The following is a 17,689-nucleotide window of genomic DNA, read 5'->3' on the forward strand; positions in this document are numbered from 1 at the left end:
TTCTTTTTAATAAGTGAGTAACTGGACCTCCCCCAGATGACAGAGTCCCAAGTACACCTTGCCAAGAGCAGAAGACGTGGATCACTGGAACCAGCTCCTGCCAGAGGCCTGAGGAGAGAGTCGACGGGTCCAAGGTCATATCTCCTGTCAGTGGTCAACCTAGGACTAGAGGCCATGCCTTCTAAGTCTCAGGGCCACGTGCAGCAGGCCTCCCTGTGCCTTACAGGCGTGGGGGCCGTGCTGTGCAGGGCTGGCGTGGAGAGAAAAGACAGGGTTAAAGTGGGGATTTTATTTAATCCTCTGATCTGGCTTAAGCCAAAGCCACATTGGTTTGAGCAGGAGACAAGAGACACAGGGAAGGGCCTGTTGGGGGGCTGGGTGGTGGCAGAGAATAATCTTTGTGTACCTAAAGGCAAGATCTGACAGTGGGCTAAGTGGTCCCCACAATTATTACCTCCCTGTCCCATTCCAGTCCAGGGTCCAGGCCTCCAGGCAGTGACCCTCTGCCATGGAAGTCCAGGAGTCCCAGGCATTCAATAGTACTGAGCAATGGGAAGGTCTCCACCTGGAGACTGAGGCAGACTTGAGGGCAAATCCTACGCCTGCCATATATTTGCTGTGTGACCTTAGGCACGTCACCTCACCTCTCTGAGCCTCTGGTTCTTCCTCAGTTCACTAGAGTCTTACACAACAATGGAGAAAAGTTGTCCAAACCTGTTTACATAGACAGAGGGATTGCTCAGTCAATCCTTGGTGCTATGATCACCAGTCCCAGCACTTACCCCTCCCCCCCCCCCCCAGGCCCATGTATTACCCTTCAGCCCCCACCTGCCTGCAGCTTTGGCATTCACAACCTCAAGAACCATCTCTCAGCCTAACGACATTTGGATGAACTTTAAAATGCCAAGCATCCCACCACTTGATACAGCCATCTTGACAGACCACCCCAAGCACAGGCATATACACCCCCAGCCCTCAAGTTCACATTCTCGTAATGCCCCCAAGTCCCAAAACTGATGACAAGGTCTGAAGTGGAGTTCAAGCCAGAGTGAGCATGTCCCTGGGGCATGGGGCTTATTAGAAGGATCTAGAATGGATAAGCTTTCTCTGCTGACTCTGACCACAGCAGGCTGCCTGTCCTGCTTGGCTTTCACCTCCCCAGCTGTGAGAGCCAGTGAGCAGCTGGGAATGGTAGAGTCTGGCCCCAGGTGTATGGATGACTAAATCCATGGGCAATGCCAAGGCCCAAGCCCACTGCCAGGATGTGAGGTCTGGCCTCTGACAGAACCTGGGAAGAGTACAGTTCATTGTCCTCACTAGTTTTGCCATCTTGTCACTCTCCCATTGCACAAGAGGAAACTGAAGCCCAAAGTAGGCCTAACCCTCCTGTAGCGATGAGGTCAAGTCTGTCTTAGCTCTGGGCCTATCCCACTGCCCCAATGGGCTGTCCTCTTAACTCTATGTTTCCTATGGCGGCGGCAGGGAAGACATCCCACAAAGTTCTTTAACAAACCCGGGCTCCTGTGACAAGCCCAAGAACTTCCTCCAGCATGGGGGCTGCCAGGATACCCACCGTCTCTTCCCTGCTCCACTCCTTCCCTTCCCGCCCTCATGCAGTAGAACCTTCCCTATCTCTGGCAGCTACTCAGGGATCAGGCAGCGCCTCCACTGAGTAGCTTTGGAGTGGGGCACGGGCTCCCGGGGTACACAGCAGAAGCGGGCAGGTGGGGTGCAGCTTCCCTTGTGAGCCTGACCAGGATGGCCAGCCTATCCCTGCATCATCAGCATGCGGGCCCTCAGTCCTCACGGGCGCGTGACACTGAGGGACAGACACCCAGTGCGCCCGCCAGCCCCAAGCAGCTCTCCAGGGGTTAAAACTGCAGCATCTTCCATAAGGGTTAAAAATGCAGTCCCAGGGCGCGCAGGGATGTGGTCCACACCGCCCAGGGCAGCAACGAAGGAGCATCCCTTCCCGGCATCTTGCAGTCTCCCGGGGGCCGAGCGACTCCTGGGAGCCGGAGAGTGCGCGCGATCCCTTCCTGCGCCCCTCAGCCAGGGGCCCGGGAGGCTGCAACGCCCGCGGGTCCCCAGCTCGGCGACGGTCTGCGCTGCTTACCTTTGTGACAGTCATGCAGAAAGCGGGCGGCGGGGCCGGGCGCGGGCGGCGGCGGGCTGCTGGGCCGGGCTGGGGACCGCACGCTCGGGAGGCCGCTGGCTGATGTCAGCCGCGGCCGAGCATCTATAATAGATGAGGCCGCCGCGCCGCAGGAAGGCGAGGCAGGAAGAAAGGCGGGCGGCGGGCCGCGCGGGGGGCGGGGAGGACCGACCGGGGACTCGCTACAAAGAGAAGGCGGAGGCAGAGGCGGGAGCGCAGTCCGGACGCCTGGCGGTCCCCAGCCCCGTGCGTCCAGGCGCGGCCCCCTTGGGCTGCTGGCACCTGCGGCCGGGGGCGTGGGCGGCAACCCGGCCCTGTGTGCCGCGTTGGCTCCGGGGCGCTGGGTGAAGTCACACGCTGGACGGCGCGGCGCACGGCCGAGATGCCTTCCCAGGTCCGGTCGCCCCCTGGAGGTTCCGAAAGTCCACCCGCTACGAGTCCCCCAGCTGCCACACCAGTTCAGGGTTGCCAGGAGGGCTCGTTCACGGTTGCCAGGAAGCACTCCTTTGGATCTAAGTCCTCAGAGATGAGCTCGCCCCGAGGCCACCGTGGTCCACGTTACATAGAAAGAGACAGGACCTGAGTGGGAAGTGACTTGGACAGGGGCATAGGACCCGGTTGGCCCACCAGATTCGCCTGCGGCTCTCCGCCTGGTGGCAAGCTTCTTAGTAGCCCCCTTTGCAGACCCTGCGTTGTGTAGTTATAAGGACAACCAGGGAGCCATCTATAGGAGGGACAGGGTCGACCCTCCTCAAGAATGTCCACAGCACTGTTTGACAGGTGCTGGTGTGCTGCGGGAATCCGGGCCGGGTCACCTGCACCCTGCAGCCGCTGCAGGAATTTGAACTACAATTGTCTGAATATAGCCACGCAACTACCTGGGCAGAACCGGTTTGGACAGACAAGGAGGTGCTGCGGCCATGGAAGGGGGAGGAGGGAGCGCGTTATTGGGGGCACCTCACTCTCTCCTGGGGTTCTGAAGTGTGCCACTTGCTCCCAGAGTTTCTTCACAGCAGTTCACCTTAACAACCAGACCCAGGCCACACATGAGCACCACCTGCTCTGGAGGAAAGTGCGGGAACAGGAAGGTGGGATACTTGCCCATTCCCCAGCTGTGCTTGTAGACTAGAACGACGACGGTCACTATGACGATCTCTGTGAAGTGCTTTGCGGCAGACCCCGATGTTGTTTGTATTTACACGCTTTCTTTCTTTTTTTTTTTTTTTTTCAGCCCCAAATGCAAGGGATGGCATAATGGCAGAGCCAGGACTTGAGCCTGTGAGCCACAGGGTTCCTCCACAGCTGTTGCCATCTTTGAACCTCTTATGTGTCTTAGGCGGGATATAAATGCCCTAGAGTCTCCAGGGGCCTTGGAGCAACTTACTAGGTCCTTAGGGAGAGTAGATGCAGCCTCCAGCCTCAGGCATTGGCTCTGTGCCAGACCCCTCTCAGGCATGGTCATGTGAGACCTCAAGTCTTTACTGCCTCACCCCTGCTCCAGGAATGCCCACCTCATTCTCTGCGGCTGTCCAGCTGCACCCCATCTCTGGCACCCTGCTATTACCTGGTATTCCAACCACAGATCTGTGCACTAATACACTTAGTTTAGAGTATCTGAGTTTCTTCCATGTGTGTGGAGTACAGAAGGGAGCTAGCTGACTTCTAGGTATGCCTCCTCCTCCTGTGTGTGCTGGGGCACACAATAGAGACCCTGTCTCAACAACAACAAAAATAAAGGCACCCAAGTGTGATGGTGGCATATACCTTTAATCCCAGTTCTTGGGAGGCAGAGGAGATGGATCTCTGTGAGTTCAAAGCCAGCCTGGTCTACAGAGCTAGTTCCAGGACAACCAGGGTGAGAAACCCTCTCTTGAAATAAAACAAACAAACAAAGAAACAAGAACATCAACAAAAAGATATCCAATGTTGACTTCTGGCCTTCAAACGCATGCATGCGCACACGCGTGTGCACACACACACAGATAGGGTGTAACTCAATGACAGAATGCTTGCCGAGTATGTGCAAAGCTCCAGGGAATTTTAATGTCACCAGGTACAAATCAAGGATGTTGTATAGGAGCTGGGGAGATTGCCTTAGTCAGTAAAGTGTTTGTCATGAGGACCTGAGTTCAAATCCCCAGCTAGGTATGTTGATGCACACCTGTAATCCCAGTGTGGGGCAGGTGTGAGGCAGGTCTAGCTAACCAATGAGCCCTGGGCTCAGTGAGAGATCCTGTCACAGCAACAGCACTAATAAAGGCAGAGAATGATCGAGAGAGACACCCAGTGTTGATTTTGGGCTATCATACACGTGTGCAGATATACACTCACAACAAAGATAAGGTGCATCTCAAAGACAGAATGCTTATCTAGTATGCACAGGGCTCCAGGTTTCATTCTCTGCCACACACACACACACACACACACACACACACACACACACACACGCACTTTGAGCAAAATAAATGTTCTACCAGTGGAAGAAATGTAAACTAGACCCATAAAAACATTTCCCAGCAGCCAGCTGGCCACTATCAGAAGGATTCAGATTCCAAGTTGGGACAGGTGGTCTTGAGTAGGCGAGCCTTAAGCCAGGCTACTCCAGCCCTATGACCCTACTAGAAACCACTGGAGGGCCAGCCAAGAACACCAGCACCCAACACCCATCACCCATCTCACTTCCGATCCCAGATTGTCATCCTCAGCTACCCAGCATGCCTCTTGGCACCTTCCCTACTGTCTGCTGTTGTTATGGGCTCTGGGAACAAGACAAATGCTTAATGTCATCTTGAGCCAAAAGTAATTAGGAGCATCAATCTGCAGTCCCCAGAACCCACGTGACAGGCTCCAGAGGCAGAGAGGAGACACTCAGGATCCCTCGCACGCTGCTGGCTCATCCCTTCTGCTACATCTCCATCTCCTCAGAAAGAGACAGGGTCTAGATGGGCAGAATACTTCACGGAGAAGCCCAGTCCTCTGGTGCCAGGTGTAGGATCAGCCTGAAGGAAGGACTCAGAGCTGTGAGCATTCCCACAGTACACTGTCAGCACCACCAGGCCTGTCCCCCAGCCATAGTGCCTACCACTTGGAGCCATGCTTGAGAGCACAGATGGACTTGAGGTTCACCTGGAGTGAAGGAGGAGATACAGTGGCCCCAAGGTTGGCAAAATGTGTTTTCAAGGACACTGCTGGGGCCCATTGGAGGAGGGTGCATACGGAGAGTCACCTGGCTGCTGTCAGTCAGGAAGGGCAGAGCACTCAACCACACTCTTCCTCAGCACTGTGCTTTTGGGCTGGGAGTCCAGGACACTCCATTTCAGGGCATGTCCTAGACAGAAGTGGGGCTCTTACTTATAGTGGTATCCACGAGACTCCAGTCTGAGATCCTTGGATCATGTATTGAGCTATGTGGCAAATCAAGCCCAGGCTAGCCCAGGTTGTACGTCACAAATCATGGGGTAAGGAAGAGTTCCCATCAAAAGCTCCAGTGTCTTTTAGAGGTGTTTGTGCCCCCAAAGCTTTCTGACACGTTTTGCTCACCCTCCAACACCTTTATTCCTTGTTTTTAGCAGGACAAAACTCACATTCATCCTCCAAAGCCCAGCGCAAATGTCATCTCTGTGTGACTCTCCTGGTATTGCCTGAGTCCCAGGGAATAACTCCCCTGGTGGAATCTGTTTACTTGTCCCTTTAAGGGCTGTGACTAACCCTCCTTCTCCTCCTTCTGTTCTCTCTCCAACAGGCACCTAGGAGGTTCTGGGCAGCTTCCAGCCACCCAAGAAGGCTTCCTTCCATGGGCTTCTTTAGCACCTGCCTCAGTAGCCATCGGACTCAGGCCCCTGCTCCACACAGCAAGATATCAGGCCCTCTAGGCCTGAGGCTTCCCTGGCCTTAGATGCTCACTTGCCCGGCCTTAGCCCAGCCCTGTATTGGACGCCTCCATACAGAGGGAGGGAGGCTTGTTCCTGGCCTGCAGGAGGCTCCAGTTTCCCAGGAAAGACACACTGAAGTGAGCACCCCCTGGGTACTGAAAATAGGAGCTGTCCTACAGCAAGGAGCCAGAGAGGTGGGGCAGAGAGAGGGAGAGAACCCCCCCCCCCCAGTGAAGAAGCTGGAGGGAGGGAAGAGTTCCCCTGGCCCCCATCTCCATCATGCCACGTTCTAGCCTCCCTCGGCTACTCAGCCTTCCAGCTCCGACAGTCTTGCTGGCCCCATGGCAGAAGCCCAACCTCCCCCTCCTCTCCTCTTCCCTCAGCATTTTCTTCTGCTTCACTTGGCCTTGGCTGCCTGCCTTCTGCGCTCACCATCTGTCCTCTGGCTGGAAGTTCCTGCACTTCTGCTCAGACACATGGATCTGCGTTTGTAAAACCTTGCAGAGGCTCCCCGTTGCCGTCAGCTTAAGGCCCGAACAGAGTCCTCAGGACCCGTCTCTGCCCCTTGTCCCTCTAGGTCTGCCTCACCTAACTCTTACCATTCCTTGGCCTGAAGCTCTAGCTGCTTCTTCAGCCTCCCCCACCCCCAGCTCTGCCTCTTCCAGGAAGCCCTCCTGGATGCATCCAAGGAGGTTTCGAATCCCCAGCTGCAATGGCACTCTGAGCCCACTCTGTGTGCTTAATCAGGATGTCACTCTGCCTGCCCCCCTTCTGCGTGTGTGTGTGTGTGTGTGTGTGTGTGTGTGTGTGTGTTTCATTCCCTGTGAGAATGAACGGGTGGGCTGGGGACCACAGGGGCTGGCTCTTCTGCCTGGCAGGGCCTGGACATGGCTGTCAGCTGCTGCTCCCCACCCCTTCCCTGTTCACGGTTCTTAGGGCTGCATTTTTCCGTCTCCATCTCTTTGTCTTGCAGCCTCTCCCTTCACCGCTCCCACCCTCCCCTGCAGCTCACCCCCACCCCCCCCCCCCACCCCCGTGGCTTTAATCACCCCGTGCCTCTCCCGCTGAGAGCCCCACCTGGGGCTCACCTGCCTCCCAACTCCTCTATGCACCCTTGCTCTCCTTCCCGTGCCATCTCCAGCCCTGTGCCCTACCAGCTTATGTCACCTTGCCCCTCCTACCCCCCCACCTCAGCCTCTGTCATTCTGTGACGGCAGCCCCATGTTCCTCATCTTTTGTGGATTTAGACTTGTTTTTATTATGTTTTAATGATGTGGATGGAGTGGGGAGGTGTGTACACGTAAGGGCATGTGCCTGCAGAGGCCAGAGGTGACAGGTCCTCCTGGAACGGAAGTTGCAGGCGACTGTGAGCCACCAGTGTGGGTGCTGGGGATGGAACTGGGACCCCTGAAGGAGCAGAGAGGTGCTTACCCATTGGGCCATCTCCCCAGGCTCCGTGTGCCTCATCTTTGTCTCACTCTCCTGCTCTGCTCAGCTTCTCTCCACGGCTCTCGGATAGAGGATACTCAGGGTACTGACTTTAAGTGAGAGGGATGTCAGGCAGGTGGGACCTCCCTTCCACTCCGCATCTGAAGGGTGGAAAATGATGGGCTACTGACAGCAGGCAGGCCTGAGCCCTTAAACAGCAGCCTAGGCTAGCGATGCCTCCACTGAGCCGCAGTCTTGGTCCCGTGGCCTTCTCTGTGAGGTTGAGAGAGTGTGGGGGCTCTGCTCTCATGCATGTGCGTGTGTGTGCCTGTGTGTGTGTGTGTGGGCGTACTGGAGAGTTGGGGGACCACAGAACCAGGGTCATTAAGGGTTTTCTGAGGCTAGTTCCTCCCAGAGCTTCATTCTCCCAAGCTCCTGGGGCCCCAACAGTAAACACACATGGTCAGCGTGGGAAAACAGATGGCTGGCCCCAAAGGGTTGGCCTCCTCGGCACTATATGGGCAGCCGGGAGCTGATGGTATCCAAAATTCTGCTCAGTATTTAGAGTCCAGCGGTTAGAAGCCTGGCTCCAGAGGCCTGGATTCAAATCCTGCCTCTCCCGCATCTCGGCCACGTGGTGTGAATAGTCACTTGTTGGAGCCTCCACACTGCATGCTTCTCTCCTGTGCAATGGACAGCAGTAATAGTCTTGGTCTTAGAGATCTACTGCTTGGGGCTTGTGAGATGGCTCAGCGGCTAATGGTGCCTGCTGCTCAGAATGACGGCCAGAGTTCAATCCCCAGAACCCACACGTCTGAAGGAAGAGACTCCAGTAAGGTATCCTCTGACCTCTACTTGTATGCTGCGACACACAAATACTCCCCTGTGAAATAAATACATAAATGTAAAAAGAGTCCGGACTAGACCCCACTGAGAGAAAGCAGGGGACTCTGGAGCCACCCCTAACTGCCGCTATTCACAGCGAGACAGCAGGAAGCTCCTATAGGCAATCTTGGAGTGAGGGTAGGGTAGACAACTACCATCAGAAAAGAAAATGGAGGCACTATGGCCACCTGTGGGCTTGCCGGGGCCACAGGACCAGCAGTGGACTCAGATCCTAGGTATCACTTCACTTAGCTGTGCCCAGGAAACAGTCTTAGCAGGTGTCCTGCTTGTGACTGCCACTTCCCCAGAGCTCTGCTTCCTGCAGACACAGAACTCTTCCCTGCGGGGTGCATTAAAGAGCCAGGGCAAAGGGGAAGGACTCAAGGGCCCCAGTTCCAGGTCTCTGAGCGTGGGGCATACAAACCCCACACAGCCCATCCAGCCTCAGTTTCTATCCACAGACTGGGATCAGAAGCCCACACACATCTTAATGACTCAAGGGGGAAGGGAGCTTTCCCAGCTTCAACAAAGGGCCTATGAAGTAAACCGAAAATCCACCGAAGACAATGACAGGTTCATTATCGCATATGAGGCATCTTGAGAACCTGAAGGCTGGGTGGCAGAGGGAGGTGGCTCCCGCGGAGCAAGCGCCGCCTGTGCAGAAGCAGCCATCTGTGTTGATGTTTTGAGACAGGGTCTCTCAAATCCAGAGCTCATGGGTTTGTCTAGACCGGCTGGTCAGCAAAGCCACGGGGACTCACCTGTCTCTCTTTTCCCGGCTCTGGGATGATGGGCACACTGCATTCAGCTCTGTATGCAAGCGCTTGGGATCTGAACTCAGTTCTCAGGCTTATGCAGCAAACACTTCACCACCAGACCCGTCCCTCCCAATCTCTAGATTTGTTTTTACAAAAGGGCAGCTTTTCTGAGTCATTCTGTGTCTGCAATGTCCCTGAAGGACCATTACGAAACATTCCCAAGAAATGCTTTTGGAGTGGGATAGTCTCTTTTTATTTCTTTCTCTTTCTCTTTCTTTTTTCTTTTTTCTTTTCTTTTTTTGAGACAGAGCTTCTCTGTTTAGTCCTGGCTGTCCTGGAACCCACTCAATAGAACAGGCTGGCCTTGAACTAGGAGATACACCTGCCTCTGCCTCCCAAGTGCTGGGATTAAAGGTGCCACCACCACCTGGCTTTTTTATTTTTATCTTAATTTTTCATTTTTTTAATTTATTTTATGTACATTCATTGGTATTTTGCCCGCATGTATGTCTATATGAAGGTTAGATCCTGGAACTGGTGTTACAGATAGATCTGCCATGTAGGTGCTGGGAACTGAACCCCGGTCCTTTGGAAGAGCAGCCAGTGCTCTTAACTGCTGAGCCATCTCTCCAGCCTGTCTTGATCCTGCCCACTCATGTCCCTCTGCAACTGCTACTCTTCAGGAGTGTTGACCTAGAGGGATCAGCAGAGAGCCTCTTATTCGGAATGATCCCTCCTAGCACGCACTGGATGTTAGCAGTGCTCATTGGTGGGAAAGGCCTGCTGACCTGCCACTCACCAACAGAGGGCACCCGCAAGCCCAACATAAACTGGGTTGGAAAGCAGATTCCTTCCTAACCCGTGGCACCTTTAGGGCCTAAACTTTGCACCACCTCTCAGAGTAGGAGTGTGACCCTAGAACATGTTAGAAATGCAGATTCTCCACCTCACCAGGATCCAAAACTCCTGGGCAGTGGGGTGGGCTCCTGGGCCTTCCCATATCTACCTCAGGTTGCAAAGAATTATTTGTTTTTTTCCTGTGTGGTGAGTGCCCTGTCAGACAAGGCATGCAGAAGCCACGTTATCTCTGACTCCTGAGTCACACAGGTGAGTCAGAGGCTTTTCAAAGCCTGTACTGGACACAAGGGGCCCACACGGATGATGGAGAGCAGAGAGCAGAGATTAGGTGAGGGTCAGGAGGGTTTGAAGGTCTTTGTGTGGCAGCCCCAGGCTGCACAGGACTACATTAGTCCCTCTTGTCTTGAGCCACCCGCAGAGGAGGGAAGAGCAAGTATCTCAGTTGCCTCATGGGAGAGGCCTGTATTTGGTAACAAGAATGTGGCCTTAGAGACTGGGAGGAAAACCTGGACTTTCACATGGAGGCCAGAAGCCCCTTCCCAGATGTTTCCTCTTCTAGAACAGTAGTATCTCCAGAGCTGCTCACTCCTGTCCCTCTGCGCCTGGGCCCCTGGGGACCATTTTTCTCCCCATCTCAATGGAGGGTATTCTCATGAAAAGGAACTCCTCCCTCTACCCCAGCATCGCTGTCCTCTCCTCTCACTGAGCTCCTCATACTTGGCATCTCCTCAAGGTGAAGCACCAAGCCTGAGGACCTGGGTTTCTTCCCCAGGACCCACATAGCAGAAGAAGAGAACGGACCCTCAGAGTCCCCTGACCTCCACGTGTGTACCGTGGCATGTGCACACCTCCACACACAGTACATAAATAACACAGTATTTTTGAAATACAGAGTCTTTGCAAGGTCCAAGAACCATCTTCTCCTGTTCCGGTCCAGAAACCACCTCTCTGTGTTCTTCATTGCTCACATGCCTTTGCTGGTTAATTCCTCAGCTCCACTTCCAGGAGAAGGTAAGGGTATCATCCTTATTCATAGCAGCACAGCTCTTGGGGCCTGATTGCATCGAAGGCAGATGACTCCCCTTGCCTCTGCTCTCACTTTTTGGGACTCATCATACCACCCAAAAATATGACTTTGGGAGACCAGAATATGCCACCCTGAAATACACTTCCTTGATGTATTTTGAGGCAGCTATTCTGAGGATCTGAAGACATGGGAATGCTGAAAAGCTGTACTTCTGTGGGAGAAACTGACATCCACATTGGTAAATTATATCACAATGATGGCTGCTCCCAGCAGCTTCTATCAGCTAGGAGATGTTATCTGTAACCAGCCGATCGTTATCCCCACCCCCTCCCAAAGACTTGTCTCTAACACTCTCAGAAGCCCCAAGTCCCCATGATTCCATTCTGTATTTCAGGATGCTGTTAGTGACAATTATCTGACCCATCTTTGGGTCCCCCGTGGGACTCCCCAACACACCAACATAATTAAATATGGTTTTACTCCTGTTCATCTACCTCATGCCAATTTAATTCATAGACCAAAACATGTGCCTCCTTTTCTCTCTGCTGGAATATTGTAATCAGCCTTGAGCACTGGGGCCAGCTCCTCTGTTTTCTTTTAGCAGATGTATTACTTACCTTCAAGTAATATAAATGTGGTAGTTTACGTTCATGATTAAAGAGTAAGAATTCCAATGATAAGTGAAGGTCACCAGATGTTCTGAGTCTTATAAATCCAAAAAAAGATGATTTAGCAGTTAGCATCTTAATTCCATACAGGAACCTTTCCTAGACTTTAGGATGTCAAGGGCCAGGTGTGATAGTGCACACTTTTCATCCCAGCACTTGGAATTGAAGATCACAAGTTCAAGACTCACCTGGACTACATGATGAGTTCTATACCTACCTGGGCCAAATAGTGAGATCCTGTTTCAAAAAAGCAAAAACATCAATGAGGGGGTTGGGGTTGAGAGAGTGTGTGTGTGTGTGTGTGTGTGTGTGTGTGTGTGTGTGTTCACGCATGTGTATGGAGGCCACAGGATAACCTCAGGCACTGTTCCCCGGGCACCTTCCTTTCTTCCTACTCCTTCCTCTTTCTATTTTATGTGTATTGGCATTTTGCCTGCCTGTCTCATGCCAAGTTCACCCAGGGCAGCTGCCCCACCCCAGCTGACTCACTCCCAGTGACATGGAGGAGGGCTGTGGGGCGGGAATAGCTCCTGTCAGCCGAGAGGGACAGACTGAAGAGCATCTGGGACCACCGGCTGTGGAGGGTGCAGAGGAAGCTGGAGTCTGGGGTCCCTGCAGGCACCTGCCCTTTGGTGCCCAGAGGGCTCAAGTGGCCTGAAGTTAACAAGGAGCCTTCCCAGAGAAGAGGTCTGGGTGACCACTGAGAAAGAAAGTTCAGTGATAGAGAGCTTGCTAGCCTGCTACAGGGACTTCCAGAGCAAGGGTTCAATATAGTAGCTCAACATATGAGGTGAGGGTTCTAGGCCCGAGGAAACCGCTGTCAGAAGATTGCTTGGTGAGTGCACATGAGGACCTGCGTTCAATCCCCAGAACCTGTGTTTTTAAAAAACAGGGATGGTAGTTGTGGTTGTGGTGGTTTGAATAGGTATGGCCCCCAAAGACTCATGTGTTTGAATGCTTGGCCCATAGGGGAGGCACTATGAGGAGGTATGGCCTTGTTGGAGGAAGTGTGTCTCTGTGGGGGCAGGCTTTGAGGTCTCATATATGCTCAAGCTGCCCAGGGTGGCACACAGTATCTCCTGCTGCCTGTGGATCAAGATGTAGAACTCTCAGCTCCTTCTCCAGCACCATGTCTGCCTGCATGCAGCAATGTTTCCTGCTATTACGACGAAGATCCACTAAACCTCTGAAACTGTAAGCCCCAATGAATTTTTCCCATTGTAAGAGTCGCCATGGTCATGGTGTCTCTACACAGCAATAAAACTCTAAGACAGTGCATGCATCTAATTCCTGCTCTGAGGGGGCAGAGACAAGTGGATCCCTGGAGCTTGCCAGAGAGACAGCTCAGCCTACATGTATGGTGAGCTCTAGGTGAGAGATCCTATCTCAAAAAATCCTGAGTTGGCTGGTGTCTGAAGGGTGACACTGAGGTTGATCTTTGGCTTACACACACGTGAAAAAACGTAAATACATACACACAATAGGGATTTTAATCAGGCTTCCCATGTACTGATGGTTACAGGAGGAAGACATTTTGAAGGCACTTCAGGGGGCTCTGATACTATTTTAAACCTCACTCACATCCTAGATCTCTCTCCTCTCCTCACCCAGCAGGGCACCTCAGGTGGCCAAGAGCGCTGCTTGGATTTAGTGCACAGAGCACTGTGCCAAGGTGCTGTCTCAGCAGCTTCCTGCAGCAGCAGAGGAGGATGCAGAAAGGGCTGCAAGAATTCATTAGCGCCAATTAACACAGGGAGGCTTCCTCCTGCTCATCCCTCCAGCCGGCTCCCTGCTGGCTTGGGGCCAAGAACACAGGAAAAAGGGGGAAACAGCTGGACCCAGGGGAGAGGGGACCTGGGGAACATCAGCCAAGGCTGTGTGTCCCAGCAGGGCCCAAGCAGTTTGCTGCCAGCATGGCTGGAAGGTTCCAGAAAGTGAGAACAGACACACAGGCATCTGCTGGGCCAGGTTCCTCAGGACTCAAACTGTCTTTCTGAAGCAGTGGTCTCCAGAAGGCATCTGACCCTGCTCCTTCCACACAAAGGATCCGGGAATAGGGTTACCGGTCCCCTACACTGCTAACTCAGTCACGCATGGTCCTTGTTGAAAAGAAGGAGTGTGGTGAAGCACTAGGGAGGCAGAGGTGGGAAGGTCTCTGAGTTCAAGGACAGCTTGGTCTATATGTGAGTGAGTTCCAGAGAAGCTAGGACTGCAGAGACCCTGTCTCAAAACAACAACAAAACAAACAAGCCAAAAACAAAATATAAAATGTGAAAGTAAAGGTTCAGAAAGAGGACTGGGGGTCGGGTGGGGGTATGGCTCAGTGAGGGAAGAAGCACTTTGCCACACACGTGTGAGGGCCAGAGTTCAGTTCCCCAGCACCCGTGTAAGAGCTGAGTGGGGGTGTCGAATGGCCTAGATTACCGGTGTACGGGAGGTGGAGACGGAGCGAGGTGGAGACCGAGCAAGCTGAACCCACAGCCCTGTGCTCAGGGAGAGCATGTGCGTGCGCAGGTCTTCCTGCTTGGTCAACCTCCCTGCGCATGTGCGGTTCTGTGGCTCTCAGAGAACCAGCCTTTGGGCTGCTCGGTCTTCCCTGCTGCTTTTTCTGCCTATCTTGTTCACCTCTGTTCTAATTTGTGTCCTTCCCGTCCCTCTTGATTTGAGTTCAGTTTCTGCTTCACTTTGCAGTACCTTAGGGTGTAGAGAGAACCCACGCATCTCCTCATCCGGTGCTGGCACGGGGCACTATAAATGCCCGTCTGGGGACAGTTCCTGCGGGATCCTAGGAGTTTTAATATGCTGTGGTTTTGCTTCGTCTCCAAGCATTTTACTCCACCCTCCCCCACCTCCATTTCCCTGGTGGTTTTTTTCATGCACACATTGGAGAACGCATTGTTTACTTCTCCACATATTTGTGAATTCTCCAGTTTTTCTCCTCTTGTTCCTACTTGTAGCCCACTGTGGTCAGAGAAGGTGATTATGGGTGATTTCAATTTTTAAAATGTACCGAGCTTTGTCTTCTTGCCTGATGAACGGTGTGCTCTGGAGCTTGCCCGGGTGTACTGGGGAAAAGGCTGGACTCTGCCGGTTCTGAGTGGAGCATCCTTCCTATGTCTGTTGATAGTCTGTTTGCTAATGCCATAACTGAATACTGCAAACTGGGTAGTTTACGAACCAAAGAGGTTTATCTGGCTCATAGTTTAGAACGATGAGAAGTTGAGACTTTGTATCTGGTGAGGGCTCTACCAGTCTCAAAGACTTCTCCTGATGACAGGAACTAAGTGTCCTCTCTTTATATGGCCATGTTCCCATTGAATGAATACTCCAGCTGCATGACTCCATTAACCTTATCATCCCCTACAGGTCCCACCTCCAAAAGTCACAGACAAATTGGGTTTCTCTCCTCTTAATTAACCTCTCCCAAAGGGGACTAAGTTTCGGTGAGCACTGATTGGAAGGCTCAAACCACAGCCAGTCTACTTTTTTTGTGAGTATCCTTTAGGTCCCCTGTCTCTGTACTGACCTTCCATCTAGCTGGTCTATGCAGTATTGAAGGTGAGACATCAAAATTTCTAACTATTGTAGAACTGTGTTGGGTTTTTGTCAATATTTGCTTTATATATTTGAGGGCTCTGTTATTGGGCATTTACATATTTCAGTTATTATATCTGGATAGATTGACTTTTTAATCAATGCATATACTTTTTTATCTCTGTAAAAATTTTTATAAAGTCATTTTAAAATATTGGTTGTCATTTATGAGGAATATTTTTACTTATCTTTTTACTTTAATCTGTTTGTGCCTGTGGTGGGCTTGCTTCAGTACACACTTACCAGATTTAGCAAATAAAAACACAGGTTGCTTAGTTATATTTGAACTTCGAGGAACACTGAGAAATTGTTTTATACAAGTACTTTTTGTAAAACACACGGGGTTCATTTATGTTAGAGTTTTTACAATCTGAAATCCAAATTTTTATCTGGGAGCACTATACCAAGGAAAAATGTAGAGTCTATTTTTATGTGTATGTGTACTGTAGACATGCAATGTCCTTACAGGCCAGAAGAGGGCGCTGGAGCCCACTGGAGCCAGAGTGACAAGTGGTTGTGAACAACCTGACGTGGGTTCTGGGAACCAAACTTGGGTTCTTAGGAAAAGTGGAGAGGGCTCTTAGCCTGAGCCATCTCTCCCTAGGCACAGCATTCTTTAAGGGCATAGAAACATTCAAGGGGTGACTTCAAACCCTTGCACTGGGAACCCCAGACTCAGCAGAAGAGTTGGGAAAGGGCAGCTCAGCCTTGCCGTGGAAGTTGATGGAGTTAATCAGGCCTTTGCACCGAGGCTCCTGTTCCTTCTTGGGTCCATCAGGTCGTCCCTCCCCTACTTCCACTCCATAACCACTTAGTGTCCAGCATCTGAAATCCCCTTTGCATAGTCCTGGGTATCAACCAGCCACTTTTTCTCAGCTTGTCCTGGTAGACATGGGGCATGGGTAGCAGGGGAGAGAAACATCTGGGCCTTCCTCTTGGGTCCTGAGCCTGGGTACCTAGTTAGTGCTGCCTTTGTGGTTGAGGAAGGGCACAGGCCTGGTGGGCACATACAACCACAAGCTCCCCACCCACCCCCATTCATATGCATGTGCACACACATGTGTTCATGCCTGAACATCTTACCAGACAGACATTCCCGTGTACAAACACAGACCCATCCCATGTGCTGGTGGATAGATATCGCTTCACACTCGAAAAACCACAGAAGCACACTCTACTTGCAGACACGTGGCCCCTCACACATGTCTACAAGAGGTGACCATCTGGGCTTGGGAGATGGGGGCTGTAGGCACTGCCCATGTATTCCAGAATGGCAGATGGGCATCATGGTGCCTGAGAAGACCGGGAAGAGGGGACAGAGCATGTGGCATCTGCAGCGTTTACCCTGTTCCCCTTTCACTCCCAAGTTCTTCCCGCCTACCCCAACCTTATCTCCCTGGTGTCTCTCAGGTGATCGGTCTGAAATAGCTCTCTCCAGTTCCCTTTCCTGAGGCCCGGTTAGCACTGAGAGGAGAGTCTGTGCTGGACTGTGTGAGAGAGAACTCTGAGCAACGTCAGGACTTCCTAGTTCCTTTGAGGTAAATGCTCCACTCTGGTCCCATGGTGGATACTATTCCTGAGGGCTGGTGAGGAGTCATGCTCCATGGTGCCACTGGCAACCTGGGAGATCCACTGACCTACACCTTACAAAGTCACCCCAGAGCCCAGGGTGTGTGCTCTTCCCTCACAGGGTTCCCAGGGCCACCCTGCCCTGCAGGTTTTGAAGCTGAACCTTCAAGAGGTTACAATTAGCCCAGCAAGAGAGTAGGACGATGGTCTTGCAAGGGACCTTGCTTCCACACCTTGCTACCTCCCATCTAAAAAGGACTTGGGGTTAGTGTCGTCTCCTTGTGGGACTCCCCAGAGGACACCCTGGCTCCCCAGTCTCCTGGTGTTTTGGAAGGTGGTCAGATCTCCAGACAGCAGAGACTTCAGCTTTCTCAGGGTGGGGCCGATCCTAAGCTCTTTGCATCCCTAACTCTGTCTCAACACCCCAGTTGGCACCCCAACTTCCAGGTGCGAGACTCAGTCCTCTGAGTGTGTGTGAGCGCTCGTGCTGGACAGGGGCCACTGAATCCAAAAGAATGTGGTCGCTGTGCCACCTGGTGGACACTTCTTGGAACTACAGCTCCAGGGTCTAGGGCTTTGTACAGCGCTTGGAGAGGTGCCCCAAATGCTGTTCCCTATGAGACCCTGAAAGGTCACTGCAGGAACTGGAGGCCGAGGAAAGGAGTTAGACATAAAGATACGTCTTGGGAGTACCCTACCACCACCAAGGCTGTCTCTTCTGTCCCTTCAGCTCTTCTTGCGGGTCCTGGCTGGTATTGCAGACCCTGCCCCTCTGCACTTCACCCATGTACTGGCGTAGGCCAGGTGCTGGTCTTGGAATCCGCTGATGCGCTCCGGATCACCCAGGCGCTGCCGGGGGCTCTGATGGTACCGTG

The 17,689-nt window shown here is 52.6% G+C and overlaps 1 protein-coding gene across 1 annotated transcript in view; it reads right to left on the minus strand.

The window, feature by feature from the left end:
* Window positions 1-2,658, minus strand: part of Coro2b (coronin 2B) — a 106,083-nt gene extending 103,425 nt beyond the window's left edge. The window contains exon 1 of the mRNA XM_036192165.1: window positions 2,117-2,658. Within this exon, the coding sequence (XP_036048058.1) occupies window positions 2,117-2,131 (15 nt within the window). The 5' untranslated portion in view covers window positions 2,132-2,658. The remainder of the gene's footprint in view (window positions 1-2,116) is intronic.
* Window positions 2,659-17,689: the final 15,031 nt, after the last annotated feature.

Source organism: Onychomys torridus, chromosome 7 (genome assembly GCF_903995425.1).
Source record: "Onychomys torridus chromosome 7, mOncTor1.1, whole genome shotgun sequence".
Lineage (NCBI taxonomy): Eukaryota > Metazoa > Chordata > Mammalia > Rodentia > Cricetidae > Onychomys > Onychomys torridus.